At 38.9% G+C, this 16,402-nt stretch overlaps 1 protein-coding gene across 3 annotated transcripts in view; it reads left to right on the forward strand.

Moving 5' to 3' along the window:
- CSGALNACT2 (chondroitin sulfate N-acetylgalactosaminyltransferase 2) overlaps positions 1–16,402 on the forward strand; it is a 34,605-nt gene that overhangs the window by 2,363 nt on the left and 15,840 nt on the right. Inside the window, exons 1-3 of one of the 3 annotated variants that reach the window (XM_062580822.1) lie at positions 2,722–2,796; positions 4,517–4,738; positions 14,655–15,905. In XM_062580822.1, coding sequence (XP_062436806.1) covers positions 15,224–15,905 — 682 coding nt within the window. In that variant the 5' untranslated portion in view covers positions 2,722–2,796; positions 4,517–4,738; positions 14,655–15,223. Of the gene's footprint in view, positions 1–2,721; positions 2,797–4,516; positions 4,739–14,654; positions 15,906–16,402 lie in introns of those variants that run through there. The other 2 variants (XM_062580823.1, XM_062580824.1) reach the window with 2 other exon arrangements.

Here is a 16,402-nt window from a genome sequence, read left to right on the forward strand (position 1 = left end):
ATTCTTTGCTTTCAAGTTCCAGCCTCAGGATACAGGTCTCCCAAAGGGAGTGCAAAGCACCATCTGAGAGCATAGCTAAGTGATAAGTAGCTGAGGTCTCTTGCCAAGAAGACCCACAGACATACCTGGCATAGCATGGTACCCCTGCATGACAGCCTGCTACTTTCTTAATTGTTAGAACTGTTTGGTGGGTTACTCTGCAAATTAGATGACCAAAATGACATGAATTAAAAGGAAAAAAAATGAACTTGGGGGAGTGGGTATGGGAAACATGAGGTCAGATTTTTCACTGAAGAAAACACATTGCACAATGTTTTTTTTCTTAGCTCTGAAACAGTTTGTCATTATGAAGCAAGTTTCATGACTTGCAGTATTTTCCTTTTTAAATAAGGCAGAAGCAGGGTCACAGAATTGGAAGAATATTTGAGCTTTGGATAATGATTTGAGTGGCATTGGAACTGATAATATTCTCAGCTAGTGCTTTCATTTGGCTCATCTGTTTTCTACCCTCTTGAAAGACTAACACCCCATAATAAGAATGTAGGAAGACACTATAATAATCTTGCTGCTGGAGAAATAAAATAGTAAACATAGACGAGTTTTGAGTATAAGAGGTATTTTATGCTTTAGAAGAAAAGAGAATAACAAAAGTTCCCAAAGGGCAACTACAGAAAGAAAACGTTTTAGGAGCATAATGGTTTTCATAAATAAAAAATAATAATAATAAAAAAAAACTTGTGCTTTATCTATGCAAGTAATTATGATCTCGCAAGCTTGGTGCTGTAAATGGGAAAATGAGGTTGTAAATCACGAGGTGCTCCCAGAGAAATGTAATCCTCATGTAGGGGAATGGGAATATAGTGTTACTTCTCAGTTAGAGCTGCATCTTATAACTGCAGAAGAACTTGCAAAAGGTCACTTTGTACCATCTGCCACAACAGTTTCATTTTGAATGATAATAAAAAAGCCTACCACTCAGTTATATTACTGATTATTAGAGAAGTCTGAAAGCATAAGCTTATTTTAGTACTCTTGATTTCCTTTCTGTGCTGCACTTGAAAGGAAACGTTCCTGAAGGAAGGAACAGTACAGCAAGTTATTGCCATCTTTGTCACCAGTGTCTTTTGATGCAGGGTGAGTAGAGCAGGATATGGAGTATGGGCCTTTTTTAGGTGCATCTAGCTGCTGCTTCCATTTAAGCCTATTTAAAAATCTTTGTTACAACTGCAATACCTAAAGATGTAGACAAGATAGACTGCTTTATTTCTTGGGCATCTTACAGTTGTGTGCCTAACCTAAATAGGTAGTACTGACAGACACTAGTAATTGAGAAATGGTCAAGGAAGTTATTCCTAGAATAACTAGATAATCGGTCAAAGGTATATGTAGTCCCTGCCACAGTTGACAATTACGTGCTGGACAGTATTGAAGAGCAAAGGTACAAAGGGAAGGAAAAGTATACTTGTTTTGCTCATCCTAGCAGATTTTGCTGAAGTAAAAATAAAGCATATTAAAACAGGTATGAGAAGCTTGCCCTCTTACTGTGTTGGCTCTATGTTCTCCAGTGTTTCGGTTTTGTATATTTTAAGACTGGTAAGAGATGCTTGCTTGATAGTTATTTCAAAGCAGGGAAGAATGTACATGTTCTACCTTAACTGCTTCTAAAGGCTTATCCCACTTACAAATGCACACCAAGGGTTCTAAAACTTTTAGTTTATTGATAGAATTGGCAAGTAAACGTGCTAGAATGCAAACGTGAGAGCTGGAAAGAGCATATATGAAGCATCAGTGTTTTGAAGTGAAGCCCAGTGTATCCACACAAGCCTCTGGGTAGGCAAAGGGGCTACCACATGAGGAAATCTTGCGCATATTTATCCTGCCATTCTCAATCATCTCCCCCTGTAATCAAAAATAACTATAGTGATAAACCTGTTTCCAGATTAACTTTACCCGGTACAAGTGCCTTCTTTGTTCTAATTGCTTCTTTTAATCCTCACTAAATCCAATGGAGTTTTTTGGTTGATAGCCTCTGTCCTCTCTGCTGGTACCTACCTGGTCTATTGAGAATGGCTCCTCAATAGATATTTTTGAGGATACTGCTGACTGCTCTGTGCATGAGTGATAGAAAGGATATGGCTATGTGTTTTTCTTTCCTCTTCCTCCTCCTATTAAACATTACTCTAGCTGATGGAAGAGGAAGAGGAACAATCTCCTCCATGGTACAGTGGTTTCTGGTAGGAATTTCACTTACAGAACCTGTCTTGAAACTCTGGATCAGTAGCCAAGGGCCAGTATGAATGTCTTTCTAGTGCCTGAAATGAATGTTCCCAGTAACTACTTGAATTATGGAAGAAATAACCTAAACTATCAATTAGGTCATTATTTCAACAGATAGAGGGGTGAGCATGATTTCTACCTGAAAGTTTGAGTGCAAGTACACAAAAGGCAACTGAAGAAAACATGTGCACAACTAAAGTGAATAGTATTCTTTGGTAGCATAAAGATAGCTGGAGTAAAGCTGGGAAGGGGCCGGAGGGGCAGATGTGGAAATTTGGAAGTCGTTCTCCTGAGTAATGGAAACTTAACTTTGCTATTTTTGCTTTTTTTTAAATTAAATCAATACTGCAGTTGTAGAATAGTAGTGAAATTCTCCCCTGACTAACAAATACTCTGGAGAGGGAGCTTACCACACACCTAGTGGCTCTGAGTCCTTTCTTTGAGATGAATATAACTCAAGATTGATTCCCTCGTGTTCAAAAGTAACATAATACAACATGAAAGAGGCCAGACTAAAAGGTAAGCTGAGAAATGCAGTACTTGTGTGTATTAAATATTTCCAGATAAAGCTGCTAAATAGCCTTAGTTTTTATCTCTGTATACATCTGCCTCTTATTTTTGACTTTGGAAACAAATGATCATCAACCAAAAAAGGACTTTAGTATGTCTGCAGTATTAGTCATGCTTTTTGCAAAGAAAGACAGTAGGTCAGCATTTTCATAGAAGAACAAAACTGCAAAATACTTGAGCTCTCTAAAAGTTTGTATATGAAGCTGTGCTAGCTTGGTAATAACACATTACAATAACAAGCCCCAGCTAATCTTGCTAGGAAAATGGCCATAATAATTTTCCAGGTGCAGATTGCAAGGGAAAGACAGCAAAGGACAGCTTCTAGCTTGCAGAGATCACACAAGTTTAAAATGATGGCTGAGGTGCTGTTGTGAAGATGTGCTCCAAATAATTGTTGTCTGTAGATGTTTGGAGTTTTTTTTTTTTTTTTTTTTTTTGGGGGGGGGGGGCATATCCAATATTGCATTTAATATGTGATAGGTAATTGTAACAAGATAGCAAAGTGTATGCTCTGTGAGGGTATCTTTCTTCTACCGAAAGTAAGCTTTCTTCTACTGAAGGGTGCATGTCTGGAGTTTGCATCCGTTTATCTTCTTTGGAGAAATTGTAGGAGTATATTTGAACAGTTCTTCTGGGCAGCGTTTTCTTGCTGCTGCATGGGAGCATTCAGCAGCAATGTGCAGAAAGCAACTGAAGCCTGTTTAAAATGCTGCTGTGTTAAAGCATGGTTGAGAAAATATGAAGTAAACTAGCACTTTGTTTTCAGTGTGTACTTCAAAACATGAGCTAGTCTTGAGCTTAGTTTAGGGTCTGTCAAATTATGTGGAGGTCCAAGACATCAGTTTCTATAAAATTAAAGCTCTCCTGAAAGCATGCTTTGGGTGATAGCTTTCAGGTGATGTTTGGTAGCACTTCTGCTGTCTCTTAAAGTTTTCTCCAAGCAGTTGTTGCAAAAATGAGATACTTATCAGCACTGTTGATGCTGCTTGCAGTCCTGTGGGCAGCAGGACTTTAAGCTGCTGGTGGTGCTCTTTTAGACTGGAAACTAGGACTGCTAAGTGGCAATAGTTTAGTCCCCCTTTGCGGTGATCTGGGAGCTTTTGGTATAGGTAGAAGTCTTCTAAAGAAAAGTCTTTGATTTTACAAGCTAGAAGAGAAAATATCGGTTGTAGTTAGTAGTTAGTACAGGCTAGCCAGAGGCTGACATAGATGGTGTGCCTGCGCCCTCCCCCAGCAGAGCCTGGAAGCAGAGCTTTGGTAATAAGGCTGTGCAGTGCAAGCGCTTCCTGCTGGGTTGCCTGTGTTAGCATCCAAAATACTACACTGGATTCTGGTTTTGAGTAATTTTTCTTCAGAGTTCAGACATAATTCACTCTTTTTTTCCCCCCACCCACCCACCCTTCCATTTAACCTTTCAAAGTTGCTTCTTATCTGTGTAAGTTCCTGGCCTTCTCCTGGAACTTTACCTGGGTAGATGCAAGAGGTGGAAAAGTGACAAGAGTTCAAGATGATGGTCTGAAGGGAGAAGAGGAGGAAGTAACAAAATCTAAAATAGTATTGAAATAGTGTAGTAGAAGCTTTTGCCAGTGTCCTGTGTCAAATAGGTCACTTGAATAACTGTTCACAGTAAGTTTCTACAGTAACCACTTATCTTTCCCTGTCATTGAAGCTTGGCCAGCAAAAATGTCAGGACCATATGGAATATCAGCATCGCGAAAGAATGGCACAAGAGACCAGCAAGATTTCATGGGAGAAGGAGTTATAGAAACTCCAGGCTTCTCTCCTCTCCAAATGATCGTTATCCTGTCCTTGAAGAGAAAAGGAGGAAAAGATGGTCCCAGTGTTCCAAAGATGAGCTTCAAGGACTTGAAGAGTTAAACAGAAATGGAGGGTAATGTGGAGTGTTGTGGTTGGTGTTTCTATTCATTATAGTAGCGTTTTTCTTAATTGTTGTCTTATTTTGAGGGGGGGGGAAAAAAAGGAGTATCGGGATAGTTTTGACAAACTGTTAGCTTCTCTGCTTCAAATGAAATCCACTATTGCTAGTCCTTTAAGAGCAACTTTCTGCTCAGTTATAATGTAAAACTCAAAAGATAGAGATGAAATAAGTGCATCTCGTTGTACTTCTGGAATGCACCAGATGTTTCTCAATCACTTGGCAGCTAGCTGTCATTTCTGGTGGCATATACTCATGACTGATTTGTTGCGCTGAAAGCAGAGCTTGAGCTACTATTGTAATTGTTAGTTACTCTAAAAATATTTATAGGCTGTGTTTTCCCTTCCATTCTAGATTTATTGGCTGAGGAATAGCAGAGTTGTTGTACAGCACATGTGAACTTAAGCTAGCTGGTTCCATTTATTAAAAACAAACAAAAAGCCATCTCTAAAATGATTTTTTTAAGGCAATATACTTGGAATTTTTATATCAAATTGTATTTTTGACTACTTTTAGATAGTTTGTAGTTCTCAAGCCAAACTACCAGGTGGGCAGAGTGTACAGAAATGCCTTCCAGTGCATGACTTGCTGCTCTTCAAACTTGCAATAAAAAGATTTCTATGCAAATACTGCATGGTCCAGTGTACCACGCACAGAATTTGGCAGTAAACCTTAAGGAGAACACTGCTGTGGTAATACTTAGTGCATAGTTGTCTAATGAAACTGCTTTTTTTATGAAATTATAAACATAAGTGTATCAAGGCAGTTGAGTTAAAGACTGATATTAATAGATTCCTCAAAGCCTTTTTTTTTAAAGGAAGATTCAGCAGTGTTTGAGAATCTGACTTCTCACTGCTTTTATTTTAACTGCTATGGATACATGATAATCTGGTTTTGTGCTTCCATGAAAACAGTGTTTCCTGACACAGACAAATAATGGAGGGAGGGAAAAAAAATCCAACTGCTCCACCAGATTGTGTCTCTCTCTCTCTCTTTTTTTTTTTTTTTTTTTTTAATGTTGGCCAGTTAGCTGTGAAACTGTCAGAAGTAACACTGTAGCTAAGGACTATTCCTTCCCATATCTGAGGATTTTGGGGGTTGTTTTTGAAGGGTGAAAAAGAAATCTGTATACAATAACCATCTCACTTTAGGTCTCTTTGTGAGCTTCAAAGGGAATTCTTTGTTCTGCAGAGTTTTAGCTTTGTTTCACAAGTGTAAGGCAACTGTTGAATATATACCCCCTTGCCTTACCTCCCACAGTGGGAAGTGTTCCTCTGGCTCTGTGTAGGAATTTGGATGATAACTACCCTTTAAATATAGCACAAGGTTTTACATATGTTGGAATAGCATATTTTTGCTGTGGTCAGGCAACAATAACTACAGGGTCTAGATCTTATACATAGAGACCTAAGTTATATTTGGGAGAGATGTGAGAAAACAGAACAACACTTGAATCTGCAATCATAGACATGGTAGATTTAGGTGGAGTAAATCCCCAAAACACATCTTCAGCTCTGTCTTTGCCTGCTGCTGTTCTCACCACTGATAGACTTCATTTTGTGGGTGTGGGGGGATTTTTTTGTTCTTTTCTTCTTTTTTTTTTTTTTTTTCTTTCTTGTAGTGGTAGGAAATGGCATGAGTAAAGGTATAGATGCTGTGTAAATACTATACAGTTGAGTTAGGATCACTAGTTGCCTTTGACAGTTACACTGCATTGACTGCAGCACACCTCCTACCCCCGTTTGGGAGAAATTCTTAGCTGTGGTGTTTTTAGATGTACTCTTTGCATATGTAAACAATATTTTATCTTTCCTTGTTCACTGTAAGGTTATGCACATTAAGAGCAACTGGTTTTTTCTTCTCCTTTGAAAACAGACCATGTTTTCCTGTATAAAGTCTCCTAAAAATGCTGTAGAATTAAGAAATTAATCAAACATTCTAAGTTTCATTTATCCTTTGTGCAGCAACTGTTGCTGTGTTGTGCTGAAATGAGTATAAAGGTTTTTCTTCCTCACCCAGTAGTTGTTTTGAATGAAGAGGGACAACCCTCAGCGCTACCCCACCCCGGAACAGAGCTGCTCTTGCAGCGCCGACTCCTGCTTCCTGCAGAGGCTCATTTCTGACAGGCAGCCGTGGGTGAGCAGGCTTGAGTGCTCTCAACTGAGCAAGATTGCTGCAGAGATGTGCCGCTGCACGTGGAATAAAGCAGCCTGCTCCCATCGTAGTTCCCCACGTAATTTATGCAGTGCTTCATGGAGAGCAAGTTAATAATGTTACTGCAAAGCATGTGGTAAAAACAGGTGAAGGTTTTTGGCCTGTCATATTTTATGCTTATCTTAAAGATAACTTACTGTTTAGCGCACCAAGAGAAAGTGCTTCTCTCAAGGTAGTAACTTGAACTTTTGCTACTATTTGTAGGTTAAACTTTAACAGCCTCCAAGGTAGGCAGTTTTGGTAGGCAAAATAATTGTAGCCATATGATACTGCTGTTCCATTAAGTCTCTTACAATAGTGGGAAAATGACTTAATTTTCCAGGTTTGGAGTTTGTTTTTATGCCAGATTGAAAATGAGAGTAGAGGCTACAGCAATGCAAAAACCCACGAGTTAAATAATGTAACTATTGGAAAGTCTATGTAAAATAGAAACTTAAGCTGCTCAGTCTCTCAGGTTAGCTGTTCAGTAACAGTTAGAAATGAAACCAGCAGAACCCTTCAACTAGGCCTACCTAAGACTTCTTTTTTTTTTTTTTAAACCTGGCTTCCTTACCAAGCAGATGTCAGTTTTCATAAAAACAGCAGAAGAGCTGAGTTGACTTCTATTTCCGTGCCTTACCTAAAATAAATACAACAATTAACAGCTTAGTTAAAGTGTAGCTCTTTGTTTCAAGTTCAGTTCAGCAGTTCCCAAACAAATGAGCTTACTCTGGCTTCAGTGGAAACCAAGTAGGTCTCCTATTATGTTCATTGCTTGCTCTGGATTAAGTAGAAAGTAAATCATGTGAACAACATTGCTCTCTCATTTGCCCATTTTATTATGTAGGGAATGCTGTTGTGTCGGCCCAAAGTATGCAGGAGCGTGTGATAATTTGCTTGCCTCCGTAAGCCATGGAAGATATCACTTAAGCAAAAAGGTTGTTGTCTGTTTTCCTTGTCTGTTCACATAGATTGTAAGTATTATATTTAGACTGTTTCAGTGTGTTTAACACTTTCTTCTTTTGAGGATGATGGTATGGGCATGACTGGCTTTCCAGGGAGTGTTGTGTCGACAGTATCACCGTTTCTGTGGTGTTGGATATCATTTTTTGCTTGCTTTCTCCGCTACTTCAGCTCTAGTGCTGGAAGTCGATTCTAAAAATCGTAGCACTTTGTGTACTGTCAGACCATCTTGCTAATTTATCTGCTGGTTGTGAGAATGCTAGTGCCAGCCCACTGGTGGAGATGGGGGATGTGGTGGGAAGGCAGGGCAGGGCAGCTCCCTCGCACAGGCATGTTGCTTTATATCGACTTGAGCCAACTCTAAAAGTATACACCAGGAAACTGATGAAAATGAGGCAGAAATTGAGGAGGAGGTTCCAAAGTGTATGAAGAACATGACCTGCTCCAGTGTCCTTCATAGGACAGATGTAGGTAGACTCAACCCTGTGTTGATACAACCTTACTGTTAAAATGAAATCATATTTTTGCATATTTTACATACATGTTTTGCTTCTTTTCTTTTTAAAGAAGGCTTCTAGGTAGTATGAAGTGTGCTGCTTCAGTTGAGTCTGCTGAATGTGTGACTAATGTACAGGCTCAGAGCCTTGTCCAGAAGTGGAAAAACGCAGAATTCCTTGTCGATAAAGCTATGAGGTCGAGCATTGAAAGGGAGCTGTGTGTAACATGGGATTTTGTATTTCCCTTGCATCTGTGCAGTGTACTGGGATCTCTAATGTGAAAGTGGAGACTTGGGGAGGATTAATCTTAATTCTTAAAGATCGGTGTTTCTGCTGGCAAGACCGTGATGCTGCTTTTGTAAAATAAATAGTTTGTAAAGGGGCTGCATATGAAAATATTTTTCTTAAGCCTGACTTTTTTTGAGCGGTAAATCCTGTGAATGTTTGCACATCATTCAAGTAATGCTTTTTTTGTACAGATTCTCATGTCTGAACTACACATTTTAATACAATTCTTGTGCCAGACATCTGTGGTTCTCCCCCACCCCCCGCTCCCTTTCCATGCAGGAACTAAACAAATGTCTGAATTTACCTATTGCAGATAAGCTCTGATACTTGATACCTAATTACAAGCTTTTCATAATGTATACAGTAATTTGTGTCATTTGTGTGGGGTTTTTTTTCCAGATCCTTTGCTAAAAATGAAATAACATCCTCTTCAGGGTTGATGTGCAGCACCTTCCCCACTGCCAGGGAACTCTGTGTTTTACAGTGCAGATTTATAACAAAAAAAAAAAAAAAAATGGAGAGAGACCAAGAAAAAATGGAGTGAATATGAGCAGTGCTACACTGACAGCTCGGCGCTGTCCCGGGCCATTAGCCGACGGCTGAGGCTGGCTGCAGTGACATGGAAGACTACGTATCTGTTACTGTTTAGTCTGCAGCATGACTAATGGACAGGAGCTGCAGGAATACATTTAACTCTTGCATATTTATCAGTCAGGTGGAGGTAAGTTCATAAGGATGGAAGAGCCCAAGTTATGGGGTTGAGTTAGATCTGACATGGAGTTGATTCTGCCTACAGGTTCTCCCAGTCTCCCAAGGAAGAGAATTTTTTCTAACTCTTGGACTTCTGTTTGGATCAGCAATGCTCTGGAAAAACTAATTTTCTGTAGCGACTGTTCTGTTTGAGAACTGCTTCTAAATTCTAAAATTTTTTGCTTCTGTCTCTGATATAACTACATGCAACTTATGCGAGCACTGATTGGGATGTATATTAACCCAACTTCTGAATTATTAATTGCAGGGGTCTAAAATATTTGGTGATTATATTCATATATCAATACAATACTCTCCTGGATTTTTTTCTCTTCATTACTCTTCCCTTTCTCTTAACCCTCACAACAGCACAAAAGTTTGGCTTTGGTCCTGATTTGACTGGAACTGTAATGCAACATTAAACAGCTTTCCTTGTGCCTCTCTTCTGAGGGCTTACCTTAGTGGACCGAGCTGTGTAAGCAGCAAACATGCTTCTCCACATACTGAAGGTATGACTTGAGGTTTTTCGTTTTGGAGTTACACAAAGATAGTCCTGGACAGCAAAGACAAAAAGCTTTGTGTTACTTTCACTAAGTGAGAAAGCAGCTGGGCTTCCCCAGCAGTCTGGAAGAACAGCATGTCACTAAAAACTGAGTAAGGCAAAACATTCAAGGGATGATGCTGGCTCTTACAATTTCAGTATATAACTTCTCAAGGAGAGAAATAAATGTGTGTGGAGGGATTTAAGACAGCATCTGTGGCATCTGGGTGAAATTACAAGCAAAAAAAAAACTATGAGAATCTTCTGGAATTTCATAAGCAGCTGAAGTATGACCATTTAGGGTGTGCTGAATGAAAAGGACATGTCTGAAATAGAACATGTTAAAGTGAGGAATGTCCACAGTCTGGCATGAATCAAGAACATTCACATTTACAGCAGTGATCCAATTCTGTGTTTCCCCCCTTTAGAAAGAAGGACTCATCCCTTGCACCAAAGAACCAAAACAGAATGCTAATATAATAAAAACAAATTAAAAAGCATTTTCAATTAGCATGCTGGTCTATTCCCTTGTGCTTAGCGAATCAATGAGCTCTTTTGTAAGGAACAGAAACATTTCCATAGTTGAATATACATAAGGCCCTGGAAATGCAGAAAGAATAACAACCAGTTGCTTCTGGAAAACTTGCAAATCTTGTAGCATTGTTTGACCATCAGCTGGCTCACTCTTTGGAGATCATAGGGATAGTTGCAAATAGACTGATTTCAAAGAAATAGAAAAAAGTGAAATATCAGCATGTGCAGTTTTAAGATTTGTTGTTTAATCTTTAAACAGTGGAATACAGATCCAAGGGCTGTGTGATTACTCTTTATTTTTCCAGGTAGCTGTATTGTACAGACTTTAGAATGTACTATGTTACATCAAATTCATTTCCATAGTGTGGTAGTTGTGTGCTTTTGCATCGTGTTTCATAGCCTGCTTTCTCTTGCAATTGTCCTCTGCAGCCTGGAGAAGGTTATTAATGTTCCTATAATGGTGGTGTGCCAGATCTTACTGAAGGAGTTTAATTCATAGAAAAACTGAGTTGCGAATGCACGAAACTATACATTTCTGAGAAGAGAGGATAGTGAAATAGAGGGCCTGTTAAACCACCTCTTCCGATGGGATGAAAACTAAGATTCTTCCTGGCTTCCATTTCTCTTAGGGGAAACCAGATGAAACAGGAGTGCTTTTCCTGCGTAAACTGTTTAGCTGATTAAGAAAGGTTGTAGCAGCAGTAATGAAAAACTTCACCACTGCATTTAGGGTGTTGTTCATGGCTATGACCGCTTCCCGTATTGCTAAGGTGTTGGTATGCGAATCTCTTACTTCTCATAGAGCAAGTATGAGAAGACAGGGTGGGGGGAAGGAGCTCAGCACTGTTACTGGCTGTTAACTATTACATCCTTGGAACTGTTTTGTAGGATAGCGCTTGTGAAGGTTGTGAACAAGAAAAATTCAAGCCTCTTTTAAAGGAAGGGAGGAGAAGATGAATCTGGGGAATACTGAAAAGTTTCTTGTTTTTTTTTTTTTTTTTTTTTTAAATACTTCAAATTGGTTTAGTCTCTGTAGCTTTCATAAACTACTTGCACCGTTAGTTCTCCATGTGCAATTTAGTCTTGTTGTTTAACATAACTGGTTGCGTGGATATTCCTTGCCTTTGAAAGCCACAGGGAATCAGTAGCGGGAAAACTACCTATTCTTAATAGTGTCATGCTAAAACTGTTAGAGGTGTATCGGGTAAGACCTGTCCCTGCAAAAGGCTGCCTTGTTGATAAGGTTGTCACCAGATCCCTAGAAAAGGGTTTCAACTAACAAGGGAATAATTACAGCCTAAAAGGAAAAAAAACAAGTGAGTTTTCTACAGCCCACCTAATGTGTAGTTTCTATTGCTTCTGCAGTAGGCTTACTTGCTTCTCCAAAGTGCTCTGTAAGGTAGTGCTTCGTAATACAGATCTCTAATGTAAGTAGGTAAGGTGCCAGTAGGTAAGGATCAAAAATCTGCAGTTATTTATGATGTTTTCTTCTTGGATTTGCTAGTCTTGAGGCTAACAAATGGCTAGTCTGTGGGCATGCTGGTTTTTATTTGTGCCTGCGATGATATAGATTTGGCTACACTAAAGGAACTTAAGAGCAGTGTTGTCCTTTCATGGCCCCTTGCTAATCCTCTCTGAAGGGCTTCTCAGTCTCCTAATGCATTTTCTCCTCTTGAGACCACATGAAGAAATGTGTTGTGATTTGCTTCTAGGAGATAAATAAGACCTAAAGAAATTTAGTGATTCATCAGCACTGGTCACAGGGCTCAGCCTAAAATAATGCTTCAGCTCCAGCGACATCTGTTTCTGCCTTAACAATAGTTAGTGATGGCGTAAAGCCCCCAGTGATAGGAGGTTGCATGGCTTACCTGAGTTCCTGCCTCATCCCCAGTACCAAAAGCATCTCTTCCTAACTTGACAAGCTAATTTCTGTGTTGACATGATAGCCATGTTTGTGTATACAGAGATGAGGAAATACTGCATAACCTTATTATTGCTGTTAATGTTGTTTGGGATGGGATTTGTCATTTTTTTTTATGAAAGTCTTGTAGTTTGATCTTTGTTCTCAATATGCCTTGAGTGACCTATGATGTCTCAGCTTCTGTGTGGAAAGGCTTTAGTACAGTCTAGCTTTTTAAAATCTAGATTTAAAGAAATAATGTTCTTTATGTTGTTAATTGTGGCTTTACCTTTTGCTTCCTAAAGTAACAAGCATTCAGCACAAAATGAGCAAAAACATCCTACAGGCAACTTCAGTAAAAACTTGGAATAAAAACTACTACATCATTTCTGTGAACTAGTCTTGTCTTGTAGACTGTTTTTTCTTCTATCTGCCTTGATGCACCACATCTGGACCCTGGTCAAAAGTTTGAGGATACATCTGGTGTTGATTACTTTGTGGACATTTAACTTGCATTTTATATAATATTGTACCTCTTTGGTGAAGAATGACTAACTTCTGTCCTATTTGGACTTAAACTGAATTACTTTTAGGTAATAGTTACTTATTTTGTACTAAAGTGTTCAGTAGTTTCATATTAATTTGGAAAGCTTCAGTTTAAGATATCTATTGCCTCTAAGTTGTTGTATGTAGAATTCCTCCATAAAGACTCTAATTTATTCTTAAACTGGCTCATAGGCAGGGATTCCACCAGTAGAAATACTAAAAACTATTTCAAGCGGTCCTAAGGCTTCAGCTGGACTACACCTGGGATGCAGCTCGTGCAAACCCAAGAGTAATACAATATCTATGCAAGTTTTAAGATCAGCAATTCTGTTAATTGGTTTGGGGGATATGAATAAATTATTTAATCTTTCAAGCTCTGTTATTGGAGCTTACTTGCAAATGAGGATACTGAATATCATGATACTGCTCTTGCATGGTACCTGGTACTCCAGGAAGCCACATCCTCCTGCTGGAGGCAGAATGGAAAGGGAAAAAAGTTGCGAGGACATAATCAGTGTTTATGCCCTAAGAACATGAAGTGTTGTGCATGTTTTTATTTGCAAGAAATGAGGAAGACTGAGTTTTTGGTTGGTGGCAATGTTAGATAACAATCTGTTAGTCAATCCATAGAGAGTAGAATATTTTTTTCCTGTTTTTCTCATTCCATAAAAATGCGGAGTTTAAACTGCTTTTGAAGTCCCAGAATCACCCCCCCCCCCACAAGAGTAATTACACAACCCAATCAAAATGAACACAGAGCTAGTAGATCCTTGGGTAAATTATAAAAAGCTTTACTCATTTTCTATAGCAAAACCTTAAACAGAAGTATTTTGTTAGCTTTAGGAGGGGAGGTTAGCATACATTCAGTTTATTTGACCCCCCCCCCAGTCTTTATATTATAATTGAAACAGACCCATATACAGTATTTCAGACTAGGAATATCATTTTTGGTACTCTTATGTAACTGTCCTCCTCTTGCTGATCTTCTCCTAGCCTGTTTGGTCAGTAGTATAGGTGGTGACTGACCTTCAAACTATCAAGTTCACTCTGGTCTATCTAAAACAAGAGAAAAATGTTAGTGAACTGATAGTCTGCGTATGCTTTTTCTCAATCAAAAATCTAGATTTGCATTTGAAATTCGGCTGAATTTTTGACCTGTCCTGAAAGGCTGTTTGTGTGACCTTTGTTTAAATCTGCAATGCTTTGTATGTGAGTAAAGTTATTCCCTGAAAGATATTTACTTAAAGTGAAAGCAAATGGAAACGCAAGCTTCTGCTGCTTCAAAATGGTTCTTTTTAATGTAGAGGAATAGGAAGGGCATGCGTGGGTTTTGTTTCTTGAGTCTTTTTCTGTTGGAGGAGGAATGGGCAGTTTAAAAAAAAACAAAACAAAAAATGATATTTTGAGACTAGAAAAACCCTTACTGTTTTAACTATCTATGTGAAAAACTTCACTACATTGTTCGTATTAGTATTAGTAACAGACAGTGTTTCAGACAGTCACTGTTGGGTAATGCAATGGAAAGAAATAATGTTTTCTTTCTTTTCCTGCCCCTTCCCCCAGTGATCCTTTGTGTCCATATGTTATAACTTTCTTAATGTGTTTTCCAAATTACCTGCTGCTTTGTAGTTCTAATATGCACCTTTCTTTTAATTTTAGGTTCTGTCTTCATTCTGCTGACTCAAACCACAGATTCCAAAGAAAGGAGGGAGAAGTGGAATAAAATACTCAAGTGCCAGAGGAAAATGTCAGACTAGTCAATGAAAATTACTATTACTAAACTGTAGACTCCTGATTTTTACATAGTGGGGAGAACTAAATACTGTGTATCTGAAGCTTATAAAACAGCTTTTGCAGACTTTCCTTGCTGAACTTCAAGTGGGCTAAATAAAAACCCCATAACTATTCCTATTAAGACATGGAAATATGATTCCTTGCTCATGTCTCCCTTCTTCCCCTTTCATGGGTTTTTGTTTTCTTTGGGGTGGGACATCCTGAACAAATTGTTTGGCATCAGCCATGCTTACAGTTGATGGTCATGGATGACATAGGAACTTCAGATTTATGTCTCTAATAACACATGATTAAGGCAACGGTTAAAAACTGCTTATATGCTGCTATATCAGAACTTATATTAACTGTTGCAGTCATGCTTTCATTCAGTTTCTAAGATTCGGACCCAGGGGGATGTTCCCAGAAGGGTACGTGCAGAGAAGTCCTCTTTTTCGATGGGAAGCGGAAATATTGTAAGGATGCCTAGAAGAGGCTTAATAATTCAAGCCAGAACTCGTTGGCTGTTAGTGGGTCTGGCCTTACTGTTCAGTTTAATCTTGCTCATGTACTTGCTGGAGTGTGCCCCACAAACAGAGGGTAATGGATCTCTGCCCGGGATCGTAGGCGAGAACATGGGTAAAGAATACTATCAAGCCCTTCTGCAGGAACAAGAAGAGCATTACCAAAACAGAGCTACCAGTCTGAAACGTCAGATTGCCCAGCTAAAGCAAGAGCTTCAGGAAATGAGTGATAAGTTGAAAACCCTGCAGGAGAAAAAGAGCCCCAAGATCAACAGTATGAACTACCAGGGCACAAAAGAACAAGCATCTAACGATCTCCTAGAATTTCTTCATTCCCAGATTGACAAAGCTGAGGTGAGCACAGGGGCTAAACTGCCTAGTGAATATGGCGTCGTGCCTTTTGAAAGCTTTACGTCCATGAAAGTATTCCAGTTAGAGATGGGGCTCACTCGACATCCAGAAGAAAAACCTGTTAGAAAGGATAAACGAGATGAATTGGTCGAAGTTATTGAGGCTGGCCTGGAAGTTATCAATAATCCGGATGAAGAAGATGGGCAAGATGAGGATGACGGAGTAGGAGAGAAGCAGCTGTATAATGAAAATGATTTCATAGAAGGTATGGTGAATGCTTATTAGATGCTTTCCAGACAGTTAACAGAACTGCCAATAGGCATTTAGTAATGTTTATATTTCTGGCACTTTTACCTGCTCAAATAGGGTCTTGAACAGAAATTATGCAGTAAGAATCTTTACCTCTCATAATCAGAATGTTATTACTTGATGATTTGTTTTAAGTAGGGAGCAAGAAATGTGTTTCAGAAAAAAGGTTCACCACAGTAAGTATACAGCATAAAATACTTGGGCTTTTGTGTATGCGTGTGTGTGGTGTTTTATTTTATTTTATTTATTTATTTTTTTTTAGCTGAAGGTCTGTGTTTGTCCTTATGGTACTAAACTGAAAGATTTCAAGTAAAACTAGTGGTGGAGAGGGAGAAATGGATTCTCTTGCTCTTGTCCCTGCATAATTAAGCTATTCAGCTGTGAAGCTACAGAGTATTTTTCTTCACAGATCTCTATGCCACCTTTAGCATTCAGACTTTTGATTCTTGTGGA

Source organism: Rhea pennata, chromosome 7 (genome assembly GCF_028389875.1).
Source record: "Rhea pennata isolate bPtePen1 chromosome 7, bPtePen1.pri, whole genome shotgun sequence".
NCBI classification, from domain to species: domain Eukaryota; kingdom Metazoa; phylum Chordata; class Aves; order Rheiformes; family Rheidae; genus Rhea; species Rhea pennata.